Genomic DNA, 21,725 nt, shown 5'->3' on the forward strand with positions numbered 1-21,725 from the left:
CAGGTGGGCAGAGGAAGAAGAAATGGTGGCTGGCCTGGTCCTGGCCCCTCACCCTCCCACCCCAGGGCCCCATAAGTGGCATAATTGACGCACTGAATGGTGAACACAGAGATACAAGGGTAGATGGGGCTACAGATGGGGAAACTGAGGCTAGTAAGAAGGGGCATGCCAGGGTCACACAGCCAGTCTCAAAACTGGCCCAGAACCGAAATCCCCTATTTCAGGGGCTCCACCTACTGCCCCCCTCCATCCACACCCTGCCTGGCCATCCTGCTCCAGGCTAGGTTGCTCACGGCTTCAGGTTGTAGGGGGTACAAAGCACAAGGTGCTCTCCCCAACTCTGGCTGGTGCCTGGCTCCGCCCACTGTGCCCTCTGACCCTGCATTTTATGACATTCTGCTACCGTCAGCTGTCACTCAGGTCTCCAGGAAAGGGACGTTGCTAGGGGCCAGGCCTGATGCCAGGTGGCTGGCTGGCAGGCTGGGGTGATGGGGAGTGGGGGAGCAGGCTAGGGTTTCCCTCAGGAAGGCTCAGAGGATGGAGCTGCTGGGTGGAAGTAGAGGGTGCTGTGGGTCAGCCACAAAGAGTAGCTAAGGCGTACACACAGGCCATGGGAAAGCCCCGGCCCTGAGCCTTCCTGCAGGCAAGTATTTTGGGGACCTTCAGTTGCCAAGTGACTGCTCCAGGTTGCCATGGGAACTCTTTCTCCCCGGGGCTTATCATTTTTAGGGGGAAGCCCTCTTATCTCCACCTCCCTCTCCCTGGCTTGGCTGCCCCGAGAGAATTCATCAAGGTCCCCAAACCTCATTCCTCACTCCCCAGGGAGACCTCCTAGCCGTGACCCTAAGAGAAGACTCTTTGAGGTTCAAAAACCCAGAACCCTGAGAAAATGCAGAGAACAGAGTCCAAGGCCTTCATTATAGTGGGGAGAGGGCGAAAGGGGTTCATTAGCTCTGTTTACGTCTCTGCTCCGGCTCTTAACCACCACCTTGGGGCTGGCCCTGCCCTGACCGTTGCGAGCCCACTGTAATTGGAAGGAATTTGGCCTCAGCACCCACGCCCAGCCCCTCCCAGGCTTGTCTGCACGCAGAGACGTGCCCCTACCAGCCCTGCCACCACCTGGCTGTGGGAGCTCCCTTGGACTTCCAGGGCCTCAGTTTCCGCAACCATCAGTGGCTATGGCAGAGGAGCCATCCTGCAGATAGAACGAGACACTGTGGCCAAAGCGTGGGCACAGGGAAAGTGCCATGGGCTGGCTGTCGTTAGCAGGCACCTGCCCTGCGATGGATGGAGGTGTGGGGTCACTTCATGGAGGGTGGCCCCATGGCTAGTGTGCCCCTGATGGCAGAGTGGCCAGCAGAGCCAGGTCCCCAGGCTCCCGGCCCAGCACCTTCCCCATGGATTTATCACTTGCTCTGTACCCTGTCCCTGCGTTCTTCCTCTACGGGGTCTTATCCCCTCGGATGCGAGCCAAGGTGCTCCGTGCAGGCCAGGTGCTCAGCTCTGAGTCTCCGTGGATGAGCGTCTGCTGTGTGAACCCATCAGTGACCCACCGCCAAGGGCTGTTGGCCCCGGCCTCGTGAGATTCAGAAGTGCCCCAGAGCCGCGGTAAGAGATGGCTTCCGTTTCCCAGGCCAGGGCCACGCGGGGCACTTTGCTGCATCTCACTGATGCCCAGCGACTCCCATTGTCCCTCAGGGAGCCCAGGGCCCCTGCTTCTCAGCTCCAGAGGGCACACCCAGCTTTGTACAACAGGGCAGAACCCCCCCAGGTGGGCAGTGGGAAAATCAACGCAGCATCGCCTCTTCTTTGGGCAGGGCCTCTGGGGAAGGGGCTTCTCCAGCCGCCACCTGCATGCCCATCCATCTCCGTGGCTGCCTTCAGGGTCCCTCTCCCCCTGCCCCCCCACATCTGGGACACACGGTCCCTGGCCCTGCAGTAACGGGAGAACTGTCTGGAAACCGCCAGGGTAATCATAGCCACAGGGGCCCCTGCAAGCAGCTGAGAACAGCCGGCTCGGCTTGCAGGTGAAGCAGGAAAAACGCAGAACTGACAACCCACGTGGGTCTGACCCGGGCCGGGCTCACGGGCTGCCCATCCAGGTTGCCACCCAGTTGCTCCCCTGCGGCCCCGCCCTGTTTGGCTTCCTCGACCGTGCGTCACCCCTGAAATGACTGCGGGCCTGGTCTGTTTACAATTTTGAGCGTGTCGTCTCCTCGCAACTGGAAGGTGAGACCTTTGTCTCTGTGGTGTGGCCGCTGAGGGTGGCCACAAGCAGGGCACAGCGCCACCTGCTGGTGCTGTGCCAGGACGCCCCCAAGCCGGGGGGCACCCCCAGGCTCCACTCACACCCCACAGCCCTGTGCCGGGGGCCACATCCTAGAGACCTGATCAGACCCAAACGCTTCCCCATCCCTGTGGACACGTGGGAACCTGGCCTTCGGGGGTAGGATTACTCCAATGCCCTTGTCCTGGATTGAACTGTGTTCCCACAACATATAAGTTGGCGTCCTAACCTCATGCACCTGTGAATAAAACCTGATGTGGAAATAGGATTTTTTAGCAGCACTTAAAAAAACAAATTTATTGGAGTATAGTTGATTTGGGAGGGATTGGGGGCAGGAGGAGAAGGGGACGACAGAGGATGAGATGGCTGGATGGCATCACTGACTCGATGGACGTGAGTCTGAGTGAACTCCGGGAGTTGGTGATGGACAGGGAGGCCTGGCATACTGCGATTCATGGGGTCGCAAAGAGTCGGACACGACTGAGTGACTGAACTGAACTGAACTGATGGTTGATTTACAATGTTGTGTTAGTTTCTACTTACTGTACAGCAAAGTGACTTTATATTGATACATATACACATATTCAGGCTTCCCCAGTGGCTCAGTGGTAAAGAATCCACCTGCAATGCAGGAGACTGCGGTTTGGTCCCTGGGTCAGGAAGATCCCCTGAGGGAGGGCATGGCAACCCACTCCAGTTTTCTTGCCTGGAGAACCCCATGGACAGAGGAGCCTGGTGGGCTATATAGTCCATGGCGTCACAAAGCATCAGACATGACTGAAGAGACTTAGCACACAAATACATATATTCACTCTTTTTTAGATTCTTTTCCTGTATAGGCCATTCCAGAGTACTGAGTAGAGGTCCCTGTGCTATGCAGTGGGTTCTTATTAATTACCTATCTTATATATAGTTGTGTGTATATGTCAATCCTGGTCTCCCAAAGTATCCCTCCCCCCGCCTCCACCCTTGGTAACCGTAAGTTTGTTTTCTACATTGGTGATTCTATTTCTGTTTTGTAAATAAGTTCATTTGTACCATTTTTTTTTTTTAAGATTTCACATATAAGTGATATATGATATTTGTCTTTCTCTGGAAATAGGGCCTTTGCAGATGTGATCAAAATGAGGTCATTCAGGAGTAGGCTACTGCTGCTAAGTCACGTCAGTCGTGTCTGACTCTGTGTGACCCCATAGACAGTGGCCCACCAGGCTCCCGTCCCTGGGATTCTCCAGGCAAGCATACTGGAGTGGGTTGCCATTTCCTTCTCCAGTGCAGGAAAGTGAAAAATGAAAGTGAAGTCGCTCAGTCGTGTCAGACTCTTCACGACCCCATGGACTGTAGCCTACCAGGCTCCTCCATCCATGGGATTTCCCAGGCAAGAGTACTGGAGCGGGTTGCCATTGCCTAGCCCTAATCAAATGACCAGTGTCCTTATAAGAAGACAAGACGGAAGACTGGACACAGACACACCGAGGAGGCCAAGTGAGGACAGAAGCGGACTGTGGAGCGGCGCACTTACAAGGCGAGGAACTTTAAGGATTGCCGACAATGAGAGGCTGGCAGAGGCAAGAAAGGATCACCCTTCTAGAGGCTTCAGAGGGCGTGGTGCTGCCGACACCTTGATCTTGGACTTCTGGCTTCCCGGACCAAGAGACTGTAAATCTCTGTTGTTTTGGGCCACACGGTTTATGGTACCGTTACTGCAGCCACAAGAAACTAACACACCGGGCTCCTGGGGCCAAGCCGTCTCTCCGCTCCCCCGGCCAAGTGCAGCCAGGGCACTCAACAGATGCCAGGCCCAGGCGCCACCCTCACATTCAGCATTACATTCCCCGCCTCAAATCACCCCCGAACACAGGGCGTCTCCTTCCAGAATGCATACCTCTCTGCACATCCACTGCCTCGGTGAATCCCACCAATAACCCATGAATGGTTTTACAGACGGACCCACCCTGGCTGAGACCCCAGCCCAGCTCCTGGTCCCAGACACTGTGAGACGGTCGATGTGTGTCCCTGTAAGCGCCCAGGGAGGGGGATTCTGTCACATGGCGCAGACCCCGGCACACCCTTCCAGGTCTCGCCCTGCCCTCCTCTCTGCCCTCCGCCCACAGCTTTCACGGCCACCCTGGCTCCTGTCTCACTTCCTCTCCCGCCAGCATCTCTTCTGTCTCCAAGCATCTGCATCTTTGACCTTCCTCCAGACTCCTCAGCGTGCAAGGCTGGCGCCTCTTGTCCTGGTCACAGCATCGGTGTCACCATGGAGGCCTTTTAGACACCCCGTCCCAGGGGTTCTTGCCCCTCCTTCTGGGACCCTGACTCATTTCCCAGGAGCACGTGCTGTTCTCTCACTCATGGACTCACTTTCCTGCTTTCTGTCCATCTGCCCTCTGAGCCGTACGCTCCTGGGTGAATGCCCGGGGCACAGTTGCTGAATCGACAGAGGATCTCAGAGCCCCCTCCTGCCTCTGGGCCGCTCATATTGCGGATGTGGAGGCTAGTAATAAAAGCTGCCTGTTGGGTGAGAGGCAGCCGGACTCCCCCGGGGCCCTTCCCTGCGCCAGTCGCCACCACTGAGCACTGTGGGCACAGCCCGCCCCCTAGTGATCAGCCCGAGCACTGCAGCCCCAGACAGGGAAAAACCAGAAAACAAAACCCACACCTTTGTTTGGGTGTAGTCAGGGCAGCGGCTCTCTCTCCCTCACAGGGGCAAAGGAGCCGGACCGGCTGGCTCCAGGGGCGTTGTGCAGAACCTCAGAAGCTGCCCTCGTCTCCCTGTTTCCCTCCACTGTCCCGGTCCCCAGGTCCCTCCGGAGGCCTCCTCATCCCAACCGGGGGTAACTAACTCCACCCCCTTCCAAATGAGGAAACCCAGGTGCCAACAGAGATGGCACTTTGCCCCTGGACGAGTGGTCCAGGGCTTTGCCTCCTTCTGCACCACCCAGGTCCTCAGCCCTCCAGGCTGCCACATGTTCAGAAGGACCTGAAGGGAACAGATAGTATTTTCCAAGGACTTGGAGCACAGTGGGTCAGGGATGGAGAACCAAGGCCAACAGACTCTTCTACAAGCTGTAGAACCCTCGAGATCACCCCAGCCATGCACCCCATATTACAGCAGAGGAACCCAAGGACGTCTCTCCTGTAGCTCCCTCTCCACTAGGGGCGAGCCTCACTGTGGCTCCAGGTGCCCAGATGCAGGACCCCAGAAAGTGTCCTCTCCAGGCTGCTCTGGGGATGCTCCCTGCCCAGGTCGACTCCCGGGAACCTGCCCACCTGCCCCTGGCATCTCTGTCCCTCAGCCTAGGGCCCTGAGCCTGTTGCCAAGAGACCGGATGGTCCTGACCCATGGTGGAGCTGCTTCCTACAGCTTTCTTCTTTCCCCCTTGTCATCTCCGTGTCCACTGCTCCCCTGAATGTATGCCATGGTCTCCACCTGTGAGGTCACTGTGTGTGTCTGTGGGCACGTCGGGAGGCCGAGAGGACAGGGCCCCTCGTGGGAGGGGATGGACAAGGGTTCCCCCAGGACGTCAGGGGCTCTCCTTCCCCAAGGAAACTCCATGGGAGTGGCTGAGCCCTGAACTAGGAGGCTGGAACCTTTCCTTCTCTTCTGGAGTTTGCCCTTCCGCCCACCCCCCTCCCCCACCACGCCGTGGGCCCCGGGCCAGCCCCTGTACCTCTCCTGGCCTCAGTTTCCCAATCGTACCAGGAAGGGCTGGACACGGAACTGCGTAAGCGCGCGCTCTGCGTGGACTCTCCCTCCCGGCTGGGTCCGGTGTGGGCGGGGTAGTCGGGGTAGGGGGGCATTCGGTCCTCCCTCCACCCGCGACGACGGGGAGGGCGACCGCGGCCGGGCGGGGCACTCACCTGGCAATCTACCATCATTCTCAGCCCCGGCAGCACATGGCCGGCCCCAGGGCGGGGCCCCGGGCTAGCAGAGGCCGCTCGCCTCGGCCCGCGCGCGGCGCAGGGGGGCGCCCGGCTGCGGGGCTCATGGCGCGGCCTCCCGTCCCCGCCGGGCCCAGGGCTCCGCCGGCGCCCGCGCTGCTTCCATTGTCTGCGCCCGCGCCGCGCCACCGGCCGCTCGGGCCGCGCCGCTCGGTTGCGCCCGGGCTCCCGGGCTCCGGCCGGCTGGGCGGGCCCCGCCGCGGCCCCGCCTCCGCTCGTCCCGCCCCCCGCCCGCCGCAGGTGTGAGGGGCGGGCCCCGCCGCGCGCAGCGGCCTCCCTCCAGCGGGAGGACCGTGGGAGTGGACGCCGGCGGGGGCAGGCGGGCCGCGAGCCTGCGGCCGCGCGCGCGCACGTGCACATCCAGGGCCTGCGCGGGCCCGCGGGCGGCGCGTGCACCGGAGCCCCGCCTTGCCGCGGGCTCGCGCGCCGCGCCCCGAGGGCTGACCGCGCGCTGTGGACCCAGCGCGTCCCCCACCCACCACCGCTTGCTGCATTCCTCCTGTGCCCCCTAGCGCCTCAGATCAGATCAGATCAGATCAGTCGCTCAGTCGTGTCCGACTCTTTGCGACCCCATGAATCGCAGCAGGCCAGGCCTCCCTGTCCATCACCAACTCCCAGAGTTCACTCAGATTCACTTCCATCGAGTCAGTGATGCCATCCAGCCATCTCATCCTCTGTCGTCCCCTTCTCCTCCTGCCCCCAATCCCTCCCAGCATCAGAGTCTTTCAATGAGTCAACTCTTTGCATGAGGTGGCCAAAGTACTGGAGTTTCAGCTTTAGCATCATTCCTTCCAAAGAAATCCCAGGGCTGATCTCCTTCAGAATGGACTGGTTGGATCTCCTTGCAGTCCAAGGGACTCTCAAGAGTCTTCTCCAACACCACAGTTCAAAACCATCAATTCTTCGGCGCTCAGCCTTCTTCACAGTCCAACTCTCACATCCATACATGACCACTGGAAAAACCATAGCCTGGACTAGACAAACCTTTGTTGGCAAAGTAATGTCTCTGCTTTTGAATATGCTATCTAGGTTGGTCATAACTTTTCTTCCAAGGAGTAAGCGTCTTTTAATTTCATGGCTGCAGTCACCATCTGCAGTGATTTTGGAGCCCAGAAAAATAAAGTCTGACACTGTTTCCACTGTTTCCCCATCTATTTCCCATGACGTGATGGGACCGGATGCCATGATCTTCGTTTTCTGAATGTTGAGCTTTAAGCCAACTTTTTCACTCATCTCCTTCAAGGGGCTCTTTAATTCTTCTTCACTTTCTGCCATAAGGGTGGTGTCATCTGCATAGCTGAGGTTATTGGTATTTCTCCTGGCAATCTTGATTCCAGCTTGTGTTTCTTCCAGTCCAGCGTTTCTCATGATGTACTCTGCATATAAGTTAAATAAACAGGGTGGCAATATACAGCCTTGATGTACTCCTTTTCCTATTTGGAACCAGTCTGTTGTTCCATGTCCAGTTCTAACTGTTGCTTCCTGACCTGCATACAGATTTCTCAAGAGGCAGGTCAGGTGGTCTGGGATTCCCATCTCTTTCAGAATTTTCCACAGTCTATTGTGATCCACACAGTCAAAAGCTTTGGCATAGTCAATAAAGCAGAAATAGATGTTTTTCTGGAAGTCTCTTGCTTTTTCCATGATCCAGCGGATGTTGGCAATTTGATCTCTGGTTCCTGTTCCTTTTCTAAAACCAGCTTGAACATCAGGAAGTTCACGGTTCACATATTGCTGAAGCCTGGCTTGGAGAATTTTGAGCATTACTTTACTAGCATGTGAGATGAATGCAATTGTGCAGTAGTTTGAGCATTCTTTGGCATTCTTTGGCATTCCCTAGCGCCTCGGGCCACCCCAAACCCCACCGGGCGGGGGTGCTGGGCCGCGTGGTCGTGTAGGCCTGGAGATGTGGGAGTCATGGATTGTGCACCCGCATCCTTCTGTCCTGCACCTCGTGTCCGGGCCAGCTCGATGCACGGCTGGGACAGCAGTCCTAGAGGCAGAGTAGGAAAAGGAGATCGTGCCCTCCCCCACCCCCACTCCCTTGTCTTCCTGGACTTTCAGACACGAGGTCCAGCCTTTCCCCAGCTGTAGCCCTGGTTGGTGAATGGGGGGCTGGAGGAGCCCAGGGAGGAGGGGGCGGCCCACCTGGGCTGAATGCCTGTCAGGGGGCATTAGTGTGACTAAGGATACCCCTGGGTGCTCAGGGATTTTGCCCCTTTTAATTTATGTACAGTGACCTCAGCTCTCAAGGTCGCTCAGATGTAAGTGAGCAAGGCCAGCTGTGAACAGAGGACTCAGAATCATTGCCCCTCACTTTTGCCCAGCCCACGGCGCTGACCATCAGAGGCCGTGTCCTGGGTTTGGCTCTCCCAGCCAGGCCACGTCCTGAGCCCAAATCCTCTGGGTGTCTTCCTCTCCCTGCTTTCATCCCCAGCCCTCCCTCCCAAGGGCAGAGTTACTGACCCCATTTTCAGTGGAGGAGACTGAGGCCTGAGAGTCACCACTCGAGCTGGCCTGTCACAGGGCCATGAGGTGGCCCCACTGTGGGTTCAAGCCCAGGTCGTTCTGACCCCAATGGCTGTGCTTTCACAGGAGCCTGCAGAGGTGGCCTCTCAGCCTGGCCTTGGAGGTGAGTCCATGCTGGATGCGGGGCTGTGGGGAGGGGCGCTGCAGGCAGGGGGCTCTGAGGGGGAGAGCACGGGGGTGGTCCCTGAGGGAGCAAGGCTGTAGGGAGGCTGGGTGGGGGAGGTGAGGGGTGCTCCGTGGAGAGGGTGTCTGGACCAGCCTCCGCAGGGCTCTGAGTGTAGGGTAAGAAGTCGGGGGTCAGTCACCGCAGGTTGGCGGGGGTCATCGCAGGCAGGGCCCGCAAGGCACAGTCTCCAGGTGATCTTGTCAGAGCCGCAGCACCTCAGCCGGGAGGAGCTTAGCGAGAGTGTATTCACCCCACCACTCAAGCGTGCACCCCTGCGATGCCACCAGGGATGGGGCCTGCTCCTCCTGTGCACAGAGGGGGCTGTGGTGATTGTCTGCCTCTTCTCAGGGCTGGGCAAATTGCCCGGCTTCTTCTCCAAGTGCCTGCCCAGAAGGCAGTGCCCAGAGGGCTCCCAGCCATAGACCCATTTGATTGTCACCCCAGGGCCTCAGGGTGGTGGAGTGGCCTGCCCAGCATCCCATGTGTGCTAGGACAGACTAAAACCCGTGTTCTCTCAGCTGCCTCACATTCATGCAGTCATTCAACATTCAAAGAATGCCTCCTGGGTTTCAGGTACCGGGGTAAACCTGGTTGACCAGCACCTGTATCCTCTTGGGGTTTATGAACTGGGAAAGGGGTGGAGATGGGCAGAACATTGTAACTGATGACATAGGGATGAGTATTTATGGCAACACCAAAAGGCACCCACTCTGGAAGGAAGGGGGAACAAATCAAGGCAGGCTTCCTAGAGGAGGTGTCATGACTATGTTCCTGGAATTGGGCCAGGTGATTGGACAGGGAGGCCTGACCACTAGGCAGCGTAAGCAAAGGTATGCTGGTGCTGGCCCTGTGGCAGAGCAGTGATGTTGGACTGTAAGGCGTGGGGAGGAGCTATTTGGCCATGAGGGGACAGGAAGCTTACGTTTCAGGGGTCTCCATTGCAGGGGACACTGCAGACATTTTGCGTTTGTGCTTCTGTTGATTTCTATTTCTGGTACTCCCCCTCTCTCTACTGGGTCAGGCCTGTCTCTTGCCACCCCTCCCACTCCTGCCAGGCCCCATACTTCTTCCCACCCACAGAGCAGCTCTGGGCCCAAGTCCTCAGCTCTCTGGGAAAGTAGCCTGGACCCTGTTTTAGGTCTAGGAAGTTGGGTAGTCATTCACTCAACTGTGTCTGAGGGCCATGCCTGGGATGTGGTCTGGGGTAGCCACAGTGCCTGGGGGCTTGAGCTGAGGCTGAGAAGGGCCCATCAGCTGGACCCAGAGCTGGGCTGGAGGGAGCAAGGGTTCATTTCTCTCCTGTGACGCTGCCCGGGCGCAGGGCCACTCCTCCTCCTCTGCTCTCCACATCAAGGGCCTTCTCCCTGGTCCAGCACAGAAGCTCGGTGAAGGCAGGGCCTGCCCCTTCAACACCGCCAGCTTCATACACTCCCCAGGGCAGGGCTGGGCACCCTGGGAAGGTGGGGACACATGGGCCATGGATCCACTCTTGTCCCTCTGCCCGGGGAGCACCCCAGAGCCTCTCTGACTCGTCCTCTCCGGCTCAGGCTATCTCCCCACGTGCTCTTGCAGTCTGTCCTGGCTTGCCATCTAAGCACAGGCTGCAGGAAGAGTAGGCTTCAGGCTGGCCCCAGCTTTGCCCAAGGTGCCCAGGTGGGTAGGTTCTGCTCCTCCTGACTTGGCCACAGTCCATACCCCCTGCCCTCTACCTTATGTGGCAAGGATGTGTATACTGGGCCCCCCACCCCCCTGCCCACTGCTTCTGTCCCACCAGGCAGATGCGACCACTGCAGGGCTCTGAAGCCCCTCTAATCCTAGGCCTGCCTTGTGGCCTTGGTGCCCCGCGCCTACCAGGAGTCCCCCAGGCTGAGGTTGATAGCAGATGCATCAGACACACGTGCTCCGCACTTAGGGACCAAGAGCCCACAGGACATCCAGCTGGGGGGCAGGGGCTCTGCTCCCCCCGACTCAGGAGGGCTGCATAGCCGGTGATGTTTTCACTTCACCCATCTCCCAGGAGAACTGGGATGAAATCCTGCCTGTTGCAGCGGCCAGCAGCAGCCCAGGCTTTCTAGAAAACTGTACCCCACCCTCCCACCCAGGCTGACTGTACTTACAGCCCAGGCTGCCTGTATCCCTAGGGGCCTGGCAGCCCGGATGCTCAGAAATGCAGGTGAAGAAAGCCCGGTTAGAGCCTAGCACACGCTACTTTTATTAAACGCTGCCCAAACCCTCTTACAGAAGAGGTGCTTGGTGCCAGGGACCGTCCACCTCGAGTGAGGCAGGGACTTGAAACCAGAGGGCCTAGAAGGCTCCTCTGGGTCCTGAGTGAAAAACTGGCTCCGGAGGCTGGCGGGGACACAGGGGGGACCCCTGCAGCCAGAGAAAAGGGGGGTGGGGATGCCTTTCCTACAAGTGTTAGAAAGTGCAACTTCAAGGGCAGCAGGCAACGAATGAGCGGGTGGCAGAAAGGGGATTTGGGGCGCTGGGTGGGGCTGCCCCGAAGGCTCGTGAGCTGGCGGAGGCCCCGTCTTCTTCCACCTCTGGCCTCCCCTCCTTGGGCCTCAGACAGTGTGATCTTTGCGTTCTCCTCCACACAGACACCGCTCTTCACAGTGGACAGAGGCCTTTCTAGGCCCGTCTTCCCGCTGGATTCCACCAGCAAAGGTGGAGGTTAGACGGCACAGGGCTGGTCCCACCTAAGGCTTGAGGAGTGAGGCCCTGGAGCCCAGAGGCTCTGGTGAGCCGGGCGCTCGCTGGGGTTCCCCCGTCCACGGCGGCCCCACCTCTGCCGTCAGCTCCACAGCCGGGCAGTGTCCTTGTTCACGGTAGAGAAGCGGATCAGCTTCAGGCTGGGGGGCTGGGGCTTCCTGTCGTCCCAGAGGTACTCGGGGGACAGCACCTTGGAGGGCTTGTGCGAGAGGAAGCGGCGGTTCAGGTGGCTCTCCTCCTGGCAGGCTGCCATGATGCCGTTGGCCTTGTCTGCCAGGATGCCCATGTGGCAGCCCCTGGTGAACTCATACACCCTGGCCACCCGCCCCCCGAAGACCGCCCTGCCATAGTAGAAGTCCCCCTCGCCATCTGCCACGAAGGCAGTGGAGACAGGCCGGCGCTCATAGGGGAACTGGTGGCGGGGGACGGTGAAGTAGTCCGGGTGGATGGCAGCCACGAGGTCCCCCAAGGTCTCGGGGCCCCATGGGTTCCGGAATGCCATGTCCACATCCAGGCAGAAGAGGTAGTCCACCTCCCGGTGCGCCCTCTTGGCGATGTGCATGCTGATGGCCTCCATCCGGCCCATGGAGGCCTCCTCCCACTGGGAGGGCCCGGGGACTGGGATGACACTGAGGTGGCGGCTGGGGCCCAGTGGGACCCGAGGAATGGCCTGGGGGTCGTGAGTGAAGATGTAGTACTGCACGCGGTACCCCTGCATGAAGAACCGCTCGGCCGACTCCAGGAAGTGCTGGACGAACCGGGTGTACCTGCCGGAGAGGACCCCGTCATGCACCACGGCCTCCGCAGGGCCACTGCCTGGTCCCCGCTCCGGGCGGGCACACCCCGCAGGGCCCAGGGCTAGGCTGGGGTCCCCCTCCCAGCTTCCTGTCTCAAGAAGTCACTCTGGTCTGCCCCTCGTCTGTCAAGTTCCCCTGATCACAGTACCAACCTCTAGGGACCGTCCTAAGAACGATATCTTGATGATATTCACAGGCTGCACGCCCTGACTTTTCCTGAGCACTTACAAGTGCCAGGCAATGTTCTAAGGGATTACCTCCTGGCCTCACAAACTCCCCGCTTTACAGACAAGGACACTGAGGCTCAGAGAGAAAAAAGGAGTTGAGAATCGGGTAAGTGGCTGCACATCAAGGGGAAGTGAGTGGTGCTGGGTGTTGACTGGGCTGGGGGAGAGGGAGCCCCCCGACTCCAGGTGGGCCATTCATTACCTTTAGTCATCGACCCCCCCCATTGGGGTCCCTCTCTCAGGAGTCCCAGAAAGGAAAGGCCAGGTGGGGTAAGGGAGGAGGAGGGAAAACAGGGGGCGTCCAGAGAGCAGGCAGGCCCGGGGGTGGAGGAGAGAGGGTCCCCAGGGCAGGGCCAGCTCTCTCCTGACCTGCCTGTGGCCTGAGTGTGGACCCTCCATTTCTGGGGGCTTGCCATTCCTTTACACCTGCCTGGATGGTTCAGGGGAAGCAGACAGGATGAGGCGGCAAGGTGTCTCCTGACAAAGGCTCCTGGTGCTCCCTCACTGGGCTGCCTCCCCTCCCCGTTTGCATGCCAGGCCCAGACCGCCTCTTTCCTCCAGGAAGCCCTCTCCCACCATCACACTCTGCTCTGTCGCTTCCCACCTGGCACAGCCTCCCTGGTGCCCGGGCAGGGTCCTGTCTCTCCCCAGACCCCACCCCCACCCCCAGCCACCTACTCACTTTCCCACAGCAAACGCCGTAAGCCCAATGGTCAGGTTCAGTGGCTGGTAGATGTGATGCAGAAGCTCGGCGTTAAAGGTTCCCTCGGAGACGATGGGCGCCAGCCAGGGTGTGAGTGTCAGTAGCTCTGTGGGCCTGGCAGCAGAGGGGGCCGAGGGGGCTGAGACCCTCCCCTGGGGAAAGCCTCCATCTCATCTTGGTCCTGCCTCCCACGCTGTGTGACCCTGGGCAGCTTCATCCCTGTCTCTGGGCCACCGTATCCTCAAGTGGGGATGATAATAGCTCCTTCCCAGCGAGGGCAAGAGGACCAGGAGTTACTGCACGTCCAGTGTCTAGAGGAGCCTGGCATTTCTGGGGTCTGCTAAGGGCCTCGGAGATGGGGGTTATCATTCTCATAATTAATAATGGATTGAGCACTGAAGGCACAGTGCTCTACAGTTTTTTTGGTTTGTTTGTTTGTTTTTGGCTGCATCGCCTGGCTTGCAGGATCTTAGTTCCCTGACCAGGGAGCGAGTCAGGGTCCTTGGCAGTGAAAGCACAGAGTCCTAGCCACTGGGGCTCCCAGGAATCGCTGCTCTGCATTTTGCCAACCTCATTTCATCTGGTCCTCTGCCCTGTCGAGTGGGTATCACTAACCATCCACCTGTATAGAAGCAGCTCAGAGGAGCTGGGTCACCTACCCAAGATTACACAGCTGGTGATCAGGCTGGACTGGAGCCCAGGTCCCCGAGTGCCCGGACCCCGAGGTCAGCTGACCCCTCCGGCACCCCAGCTTCTAAATCAGAGCTTTGCCCCCGACCCCCACCCCCTCGAATCTCTCCATCCTGCACCCAGGCCCTAATCAACACCTACTTTTGCTCCAGCAGCTTGGGCTGAGGGTACTGTGACCTGCAACCAAGAAGGGCGAATGGTTAAAGGGATGGCAGCCCCCCGCCCTGCGGCCACAGAGGGCGAAAGGACAGGCTGCTTACTGTGCCACGGGCTGGGACGGCTCCTCCTCGTACTGAAGCTTCATGTTGCTGGTGGGAGAGGCGAGACAGGGCCATCGGTGCCGTCAGTACAGACGCTCAGCAGGGACGGATGAAGCGGGGACAAAACACCCCCATGGGCCAGGCACCCCCTCCCCCAGGCTCCCTGGCCCCTCCTCCATGGCTCTGCCCGCTCTCCGGGGGCTGGGCTCCTACAGAGGCCATCCATCCAGGGTCCCGTGTGGCAGGGCAGTGATTCAACCTGGTGCCATTTGTCTCCACAGTCTTTTTCGGCTCTGGAAGAGCCTGGGCACCGTGGAGAAGCTTTGAGAAGCTGCAAAGTGAGCCCAGTTCTGCCTCTTTCTAGCCCGGGAGCTCAGACAGACGAGGCTGCAGGTGAGGCGCCTCCGGCTGGAGAGACCCAGGGCTGGACATCCCACTCTTTGGGGTTTTGTCCCCTCTCCCTTAAAGTGGGGACAATAACAGAGTCGCTCCGCAGGATGGAAGTGAGGCCTGGAGACGGGAAAGGCCTGCTCCTCTGACCCAGGGAGCCGGTCAGAGCCACTTCCAGCAGAGGCCTGAGGTTGCCTGTGAGGCTCGGACCACCTGAGGAGGGTGCCTGCCATTCACCTGGGTCTCTTCATTCTATCACCCATGGTGGGCTGGCTTCAGCTTCCTGGAGCTGTCCTGGTGCCTTCCGGCTATGCTTTGTGTGTGTGGTAAGATATACAAGACAAAGATTTACGACCTTAACCATTTGAAAGCATAGAGTTCCGGGGCATTAGGTACACTCACGTTGCTGTGCAAAGATCACCTCCACCCATCTCTAGAACTTGTTCATCGTCCCCAAATTGAAACTCTCTCCCTGAGATACTGCCTCTCCATCCCTTCTCCCAACCCTTGGTAACTATTATGCTTACTTCCATCTCTGTAAAAAAAAAAAACCTTCTTTTTTTTTTTTTTCAATAAGACCTCTATTCATTTTGGCCACGCCATGTGGCATGCAGGATCTTAGTTCCCCGACTTGGAATCGAACCTGTGCCCCCTGCATTGGGAGTATGAAGTCTCAACCATTGAACCACCAGGAAGTCCCATTTCTCTATACTAGAGATCTCTTATAAATGAAACCCTACAGTATTTGTCCTATAGTGATTAGCCTATACTCTGGAAGATATATTTTTTAAAGTTGATCCATCAACTTGGCCCTCTGCCTCAGTTTCACACAAACAAGCACATTTCAGGTCCTGCTCAGAAAGTGACGGGACTCTGAGAAGTTGGTCAGAAATGAGAAGAGGAAAGGGGCCCTCGTCCCACACTTCCCTGGCCATCGGTGTCTCCCTTCGCCTCACCAGCCCCGACACGCTCCGTTCTGGCCACATTAAAGAGTCAGACATAAGAACACCAAAGCACAGATGAGCCAGAGCCAAAATAAAAACAGGAACTTCATGTTTCCAGACCTCTGAAGGTAATAACATTGAAAGAAGAAATCCAAATGAACAGAGAGGAAGGTGTAACCATTTAAAACTAACAAAAAACCTCCAACTGTAATCTGTTTAAAAAACTCAGACTGCAAATAATTTTTAAAAAACTGCAAATAATTAGAAAAAAAAAAAAAGCACTGAGTACTTTCAGCCAAAGGTGGTGATAGAGGACCCACCAACAGGCCAAGCGGGGAGGTGGTGGAGCAGGCAGGTCACCCGAGAGGAAATTCAGTAAACGGGAAGGCGTGGGGCGATGAGGGCCGTGGTCAAAGGAGTGAAATTCAAACCACAGCGCAAATTTCCCGTCTCTCAAATCAGCAAGGTGTTTAGTTTTTGTTTTTCATGACACCTAATACTTGCAGATACCAAAGCAACATTTCATGCAAAGATGGGCTAGATAAAGGACAGAAATGGTATGGACCTAACAGAAGCAGAAGATATTAAGAAGAGATGGCAAGAATACACAGAAGAACTGTACAAAAAAGATCTTCATGACCCAGATAATCACGATGGTGTGATCACTGACTTAGAGCCAGACATCCTGGAATGTGAAGTCAAGTGGGCCTTAGGAAGCATCACTACGAACAAAGCTAGTGGAGGTGATAGAATTCCAGTTGAGCTATTTCAAATCCTGAAAGATGATGCTGTGAAAGTGCTGCACTCAATATGTCAGCAAATCTGGAAAAATCAGCAGTGGCCACAGGACTGGAAAAGGTCAGTTTTCATTCCAATCCCAAAGAAAGGCAACGCCAGAATGCTCAAACTACCGCACAATTGCACTTATCTCACACACTAGTAAAGTAATGCTTAAAATTCTCCAAGCCAGGCTTCAGCAATATGTGAACCGTGAACTTCCTGATGTTCAAGCTGGTTTTAGAAAAGGAACAGGAACCAGAGATCAAATTGCCAACATCCGCTGGATCATGGAAAAAGCAAGAGAGTTCCAGAAAAACATCTATTTCTGCTTTATTGACTATGCCAAAGCCTTTGACTGTGTGGATCACAATAAACTGTGGAAAATTCTGAAAGAGATGGGAATACCAGACCACCTGACCTGCCTCTTGAGAAACCTGTATGCAGGTCAGGAAGCAACAGTTAGAACTGGACATGGAACAACAGACTGGTTCCAAATAGGAAAAGGAGTTCGTCAAGGCTGTATATTGTCACCCTGTTTATTTAACTTATATGCAGAGTACATCATGAGAAACGCTGGACTGGAAGAAACACAAGCTGGAATCAAGATTGCTGGGAGAAATATCAATAACCTCAGCTATGCAGATGACACCACCCTTATGGCAGAATGTGAGGAGGAACTCAAAAGCCTCTTGATGAAGGTGAAAGTGGAGAGTGAAAAAGTTGGCTTAAAGCTCAACTTTCAGAAAACAAAGATCATGGCATCTGGTCCCATCACTTCATGGGAAGTAGATGGGGAAACAGTGGAAACAGTGTCAGACTTTATTTTTCTGGGCTCCAAAATCACTGCAAATGGTGACTGCAGCCATGAAATTAAAAGACGCTTACTCCTTGGAAAAAAGTTATGACCAACCTAGATAGCATATTCAAAAGCAGAGACATTACTTTGCCAACAAAGGTTTGTCTAGTCAAGGCTATGGTTTTTTCCTGTGGTCATGTATGGATGTGAGAGTTGGACTGTGAAGAAGGCTGAGCGCCGAAGAATTGATGCTTTTGAACTGTGGTGTTGGAGAAGACTCTTGAGAGTCCCTTGGACTGCAAGGAGATCCAACCAGTCCATTCTGAAGGAGATCAGCCCTGGGATTTCTTTGGAAGGAGTGATGCTAAAGCTGAAACTCCAGTACTTTGGCCACCTCATGCAAAGAGTTGACTCATTGAAAAAGACTCTGATGCTGGGAGGGATTGGGGGCAGGAGGAGAAGGGGACGACAGAGGATGAGATGGCTGGATGGCATCACTGACTCGATGGACGTGAGTCTGAGTGAACTCTGGGAGTTGGTGATGGACAGGGAGGCCTGGCGTGCTGCAATTCATGGGGTCGCAAAGAGTCGGATGCGACTGAGCGACTGATCTGATCTGAATACTTGCAGCCCCAGCCCAGGTGCAGTGCAGCTGCTGGGGGTGGGGGAGGGTGGGGAGGTGTACCTGTGTTTGCCACGGTCCCCCTGGAGAGCTTCCCGGGGCGTCAGGTCATGTTAGTGGTAAAGAACCTGCCTGCCCACGCAGGAGACGAGAGAGATGCAGGTTGGATCCCTGGGTCCAAACAAAACCCCTCACATCCTATTGGCCTGAATCACTCTGACTCAGGGTCAGGAAGATCCCCTGGAGGAGAAAATGGCAACCCACTCCAGTATTCTTGCCTGGGAAATCCCATGGGCAGAGGAGCCTGGCGGGCTGCAGTCCATGGGGTCATGAAGAGTTGGACGCCGCTGAAGCGACTAAGCAGGCAGCCTAGAGAGCAGCCTGATGAGATGGATGAAGACCCTGGCCATATCTTTTGGTCCAGGAATGTACCAAATGAAAGGATTTCTAAGATGGAAAAAGCTGGGACTTCCTGGGTGGCCCAGTGGCTTATACTCCATGCTCCCAAAGGAGGGACCTGGGATTCAATCCCTGGTCAGGGAAGTAGATCCCACGTGCCACCCACAACTAAAGATCCTGCACGCTGAGACGAAGATGGGAGGTCCTTCGTGCTGCAACTAAGACCCAGCATAGGCAAATAAATTAATTAAAAAAAAAAATGAAGAACGCTTTATATCCAGAGTTGCTCATTACGAACTAACTTAGAAGCTGGTAAACCAGAAACAACCTAAATGCCCACAGTCGTTGGTGGAAAAAGGAGACGGTTTAAGAATTAGGGCCCAGCCCCTGGGTGGAGTAAAGTGACTGTGACCAGATGCTGAAAAGTGAAGCCAATTCTGGGGAAATACGATAAGAACTGCAAAAACATTCTGGTCACAGCTATTTCCAACAGCAAGCGTACTTTCTGCTTTCAGAACAATCTGAATAGAAAGTGCAGCAATCAACAAGCTGACCATGGAATCAGAGTGCGATTCAGGCCCCCGGACACAAGAGGGTTTTTGTTTTCTTTTGTCTTTTCTGTTGTCCTGCCTAATTTACTACATTCTGTTTATAATAGCGAAACACACCTTACTGTTAATTAGTCGTCTATGATCCAGATTTTAAACTTTCCTTTCGGTGTCATGAAAACCAGAAGACCACGGGGCCAAATGCCACATTGAGACCGTCCCAAATCATCTTTATCACTCTGAACTGTCCAAATGTCAGATCTGTTATCTGAGGGAGACTGGCCACGTGTGCATTTGTCCTTCGAATTCACAGAGAGCACAACATTGAGCAAAAAGGTCAAGTCCTGAAACCATTCTTTCCTGAGCACCTCCTATATACCAGGTGCAGCACCAGGATATTTACAGGCATCATCACACCCCAAACTCTATCATCCCGTTTTACAGATATGGCAAGTGAGGCTCTGAGCTATGCAACACGCTCAAAGTCACACCATGGAGAGGGCACTGCAAGGATACCTGAAGACGGAAACAGGGAACTTCCACATTCGTGGCTCAGAATCATGAGTTTAGGATCTAAGAACCTACAAAGTGACCTGAAAAGCCTTCCCATCTTCCCTATTCCGGGGGCCCCTAAGTCTGCCTGCCCCATACTTACAAGATCTCTGGGCAGGGGAGATAAAAGGGGATGTAGGAGACCAGCAGCCAGTTCTCAACATACACCCTAGGAAGGAAATACATGTGTTGACTTGATTTTTAAGCTGAGGCTGAGAAGTCACGTTGGTGCATGTTAGTGGAAATGCAGGTCCCCAGTGGCGCACCTGGGGTCCCCCCTCCCCCGCCCTCCACCTATTAGTCCTTGGGTCTGGCTGACCTCAGAGGACAAAGCCTCCTGGCCTTCTGCAGTGAGTCATTATACAGCTATGCAGCCATTCATTCCTGGGGGAGGAATATTCTTGACACCAGTCCCACAAGGGACTGGTGGTGTGGGGGAACCCCCAGAGCTTTGCAGAAAGGACACATGGGGTGAATTCTGGAGCATAGACAGGAGTTCCTCATTAACACGGCTAGAAGAATAGTCCAGGCAGAGGCAAGAGTTAGGTGTAGAGGCCGGGAGGTCAGTGCAAAGGAAAACCCATAAGCCAGGCTGGGTCAGTCGTACTGGGGCTGGTGGGGAGGGACAGGTGTGCCTAGAGAGGAGGGTGGGACCTGGAAATCCTGGGAAGGGGTGCAGGTTTGGGGGTTGAGATGCTGAGAGAGGGAGGAGTCTGGGGTGGGGACAGAGGGCTGCAAGGGGCATGCTCACCACAGAGAGTAGAGGGTGATGCCCAGCAGCAGGCAGAATCCCAGGCCCAGGGCCAGTCTCGGGCAGTGCATCGCTGGGGGCGGCCTCTGAGCCTGGGCACCTGCAGAGACCGAGTGGGTCTTGGTGAATCGGCCCACCTCTCTCAGGGGTGTCAGGCTCAGAGTCCGGGTCTCCGGGGTCGGGGAATACCTGCCAAGGGATGCTCCTTATCCACAGGACACTGACCGCTGCTCTGCCCTCCCCTGGGCACCACCATCAAGGGGAATGTGGAGTCCAGGCGTCGTCCTGTCCAGCTGGACCCCAGGCCCAGATCTGGCAGTTCCAGGGGACAGAGGCTCAGGATTTAGCCAAAGCCTGCTGCTGTGCCTTGGGAGAGGCATTGGGCCGGAAAGGCGACTGGCCGCCCCCACTGCCCTTGGCTCGCAGGTCTCCCTCCTGAAATCTTCCATGATGAGCCGGCCTTCCTAGCGACTAGGGCCAGAGCACATGGAGCCTTAAGGATTCTGGGGGAAACAGCCGGGTCGCTGGAAATCCTGCCCGGAGCCGGAGCCGGCACCGCGGGGGCACACGCGGCCTGGGGAAGGGGGTTGCTGGGCAGAGATGGGTGGCGGCGATCTCCCTGGCAGAGGTTGGGGGCCAGGGGTGGCAGCCGACTGTTCCTCCGTTCCTCCGGGAGGCAGAGCTCTCCCGGGAGCACGTTTCACCTCCACCGGCTCGGCGCCAACCTTGGGCAAGGCACTCTCCTCCCCGGTCCATTACAGCCTGGTGGTGGGGGCGGGGGTGGGGTGGTCCTCCTCATCTATAGTAGGGGTTGGTGCGGGGGACAAGACGCAGTACGCGCCGCTCCGGACACGAGGGGGAGGGCTGTGAAAGCGCTAGGCCCAGTCCGGGCCACAGGGAGCGCGGGACACCCCTGCGTCCGCCCGAGGTCAGAGCGAGGTCCCCAGGCAGGAGCTTCGGGGCTTTGGTCCCGCTCACTCCGTGGCCTCTGGCAAGCCCGCTGGAGCTCTCGCTCCCTCTGCGGACCTCCGCTTCCCCACCCGGGCTTGGGGCGCCAGTTCCTCCAAAGGCTCCACCTGACGCGTCGGCTCCGCTAGATCGTGGGGCGCGCCGCCGACGCAGAGCCCGGCCCGCACTCCGGCCGCCCCAGCCGGTGACCTGCACCCCGGAGCCCGGGGCCCGCACGCGAGCGCCTCCACTTCCGCCTGCCACTGCGGGCCCCAGCCAGACCCGTGGCGCGGCGGACGGAGCGCGACTGTCCCTGCCGCCTGCAGACTCACCTCTTGAGGCCGGACCGAGGTGGGGACGAACGGAGGGGCGCAGCTGGGCCCGGAAATCAGGGACGCGGCTGGCCGGGGCGCCTCAGGTAGCGCGGTGGGCGGGGCCGGACGCAGCCGGTGGGCGGGCCCGGGCGGGCTCGAGGGGGGCGGGGAAAGGAGCCTCTCGACCCGCCCACCAGCTGCAGCCCCCGCCCCCTAGAGGTCCCCTGGGGCTCTACACTCTGTGGGCCACGTGGGCCACGCTTCCAAGGCGGAAGACCCATCTTAGGTGAGAGGAGCGTGGGTCAGGGAACTCCGGGATGCGGCGCGATGCGCGCTTGAGAAGTCAGGGATCCGATTTGGGGAGA

General features: G+C 57.1%; 1 protein-coding gene across 3 annotated transcripts; it reads right to left on the bottom strand.

Moving 5' to 3' along the window:
- Positions 1–11,115: 11,115 nt before the first annotated feature.
- On the bottom strand, positions 11,116–21,504 carry GBGT1 (globoside alpha-1,3-N-acetylgalactosaminyltransferase 1 (FORS blood group)). Of its 3 annotated transcripts, none has more exons than XM_025261965.2 (7): positions 21,379–21,504; positions 20,099–20,287; positions 19,451–19,516; positions 14,317–14,364; positions 14,198–14,233; positions 13,346–13,480; positions 11,116–12,406 (listed from the first exon to the last, which is right to left on the bottom strand). In XM_025261965.2, the coding sequence occupies exons 2-7, from the start codon at positions 20,167–20,169 to the stop codon at positions 11,722–11,724; spliced, it is 1,041 nt and encodes a 346-aa protein (XP_025117750.2). In that variant the 5' UTR covers positions 20,170–20,287; positions 21,379–21,504; the 3' UTR covers positions 11,116–11,721. The 3 variants fall into 3 exon arrangements, with proteins under 3 accessions (XP_025117750.2, XP_006062243.2, XP_025117749.3); XM_006062181.3 differs by having other exon boundaries at positions 20,099–20,198; positions 21,379–21,498; XM_025261964.3 differs by lacking the exon at positions 21,379–21,504 and adding an exon at positions 20,288–20,861 and having other exon boundaries at positions 20,099–20,198.
- Positions 21,505–21,725: the final 221 nt, after the last annotated feature.

This window comes from Bubalus bubalis, chromosome 12, assembly GCF_019923935.1.
Source record: "Bubalus bubalis isolate 160015118507 breed Murrah chromosome 12, NDDB_SH_1, whole genome shotgun sequence".
NCBI lineage: Eukaryota > Metazoa > Chordata > Mammalia > Artiodactyla > Bovidae > Bubalus > Bubalus bubalis.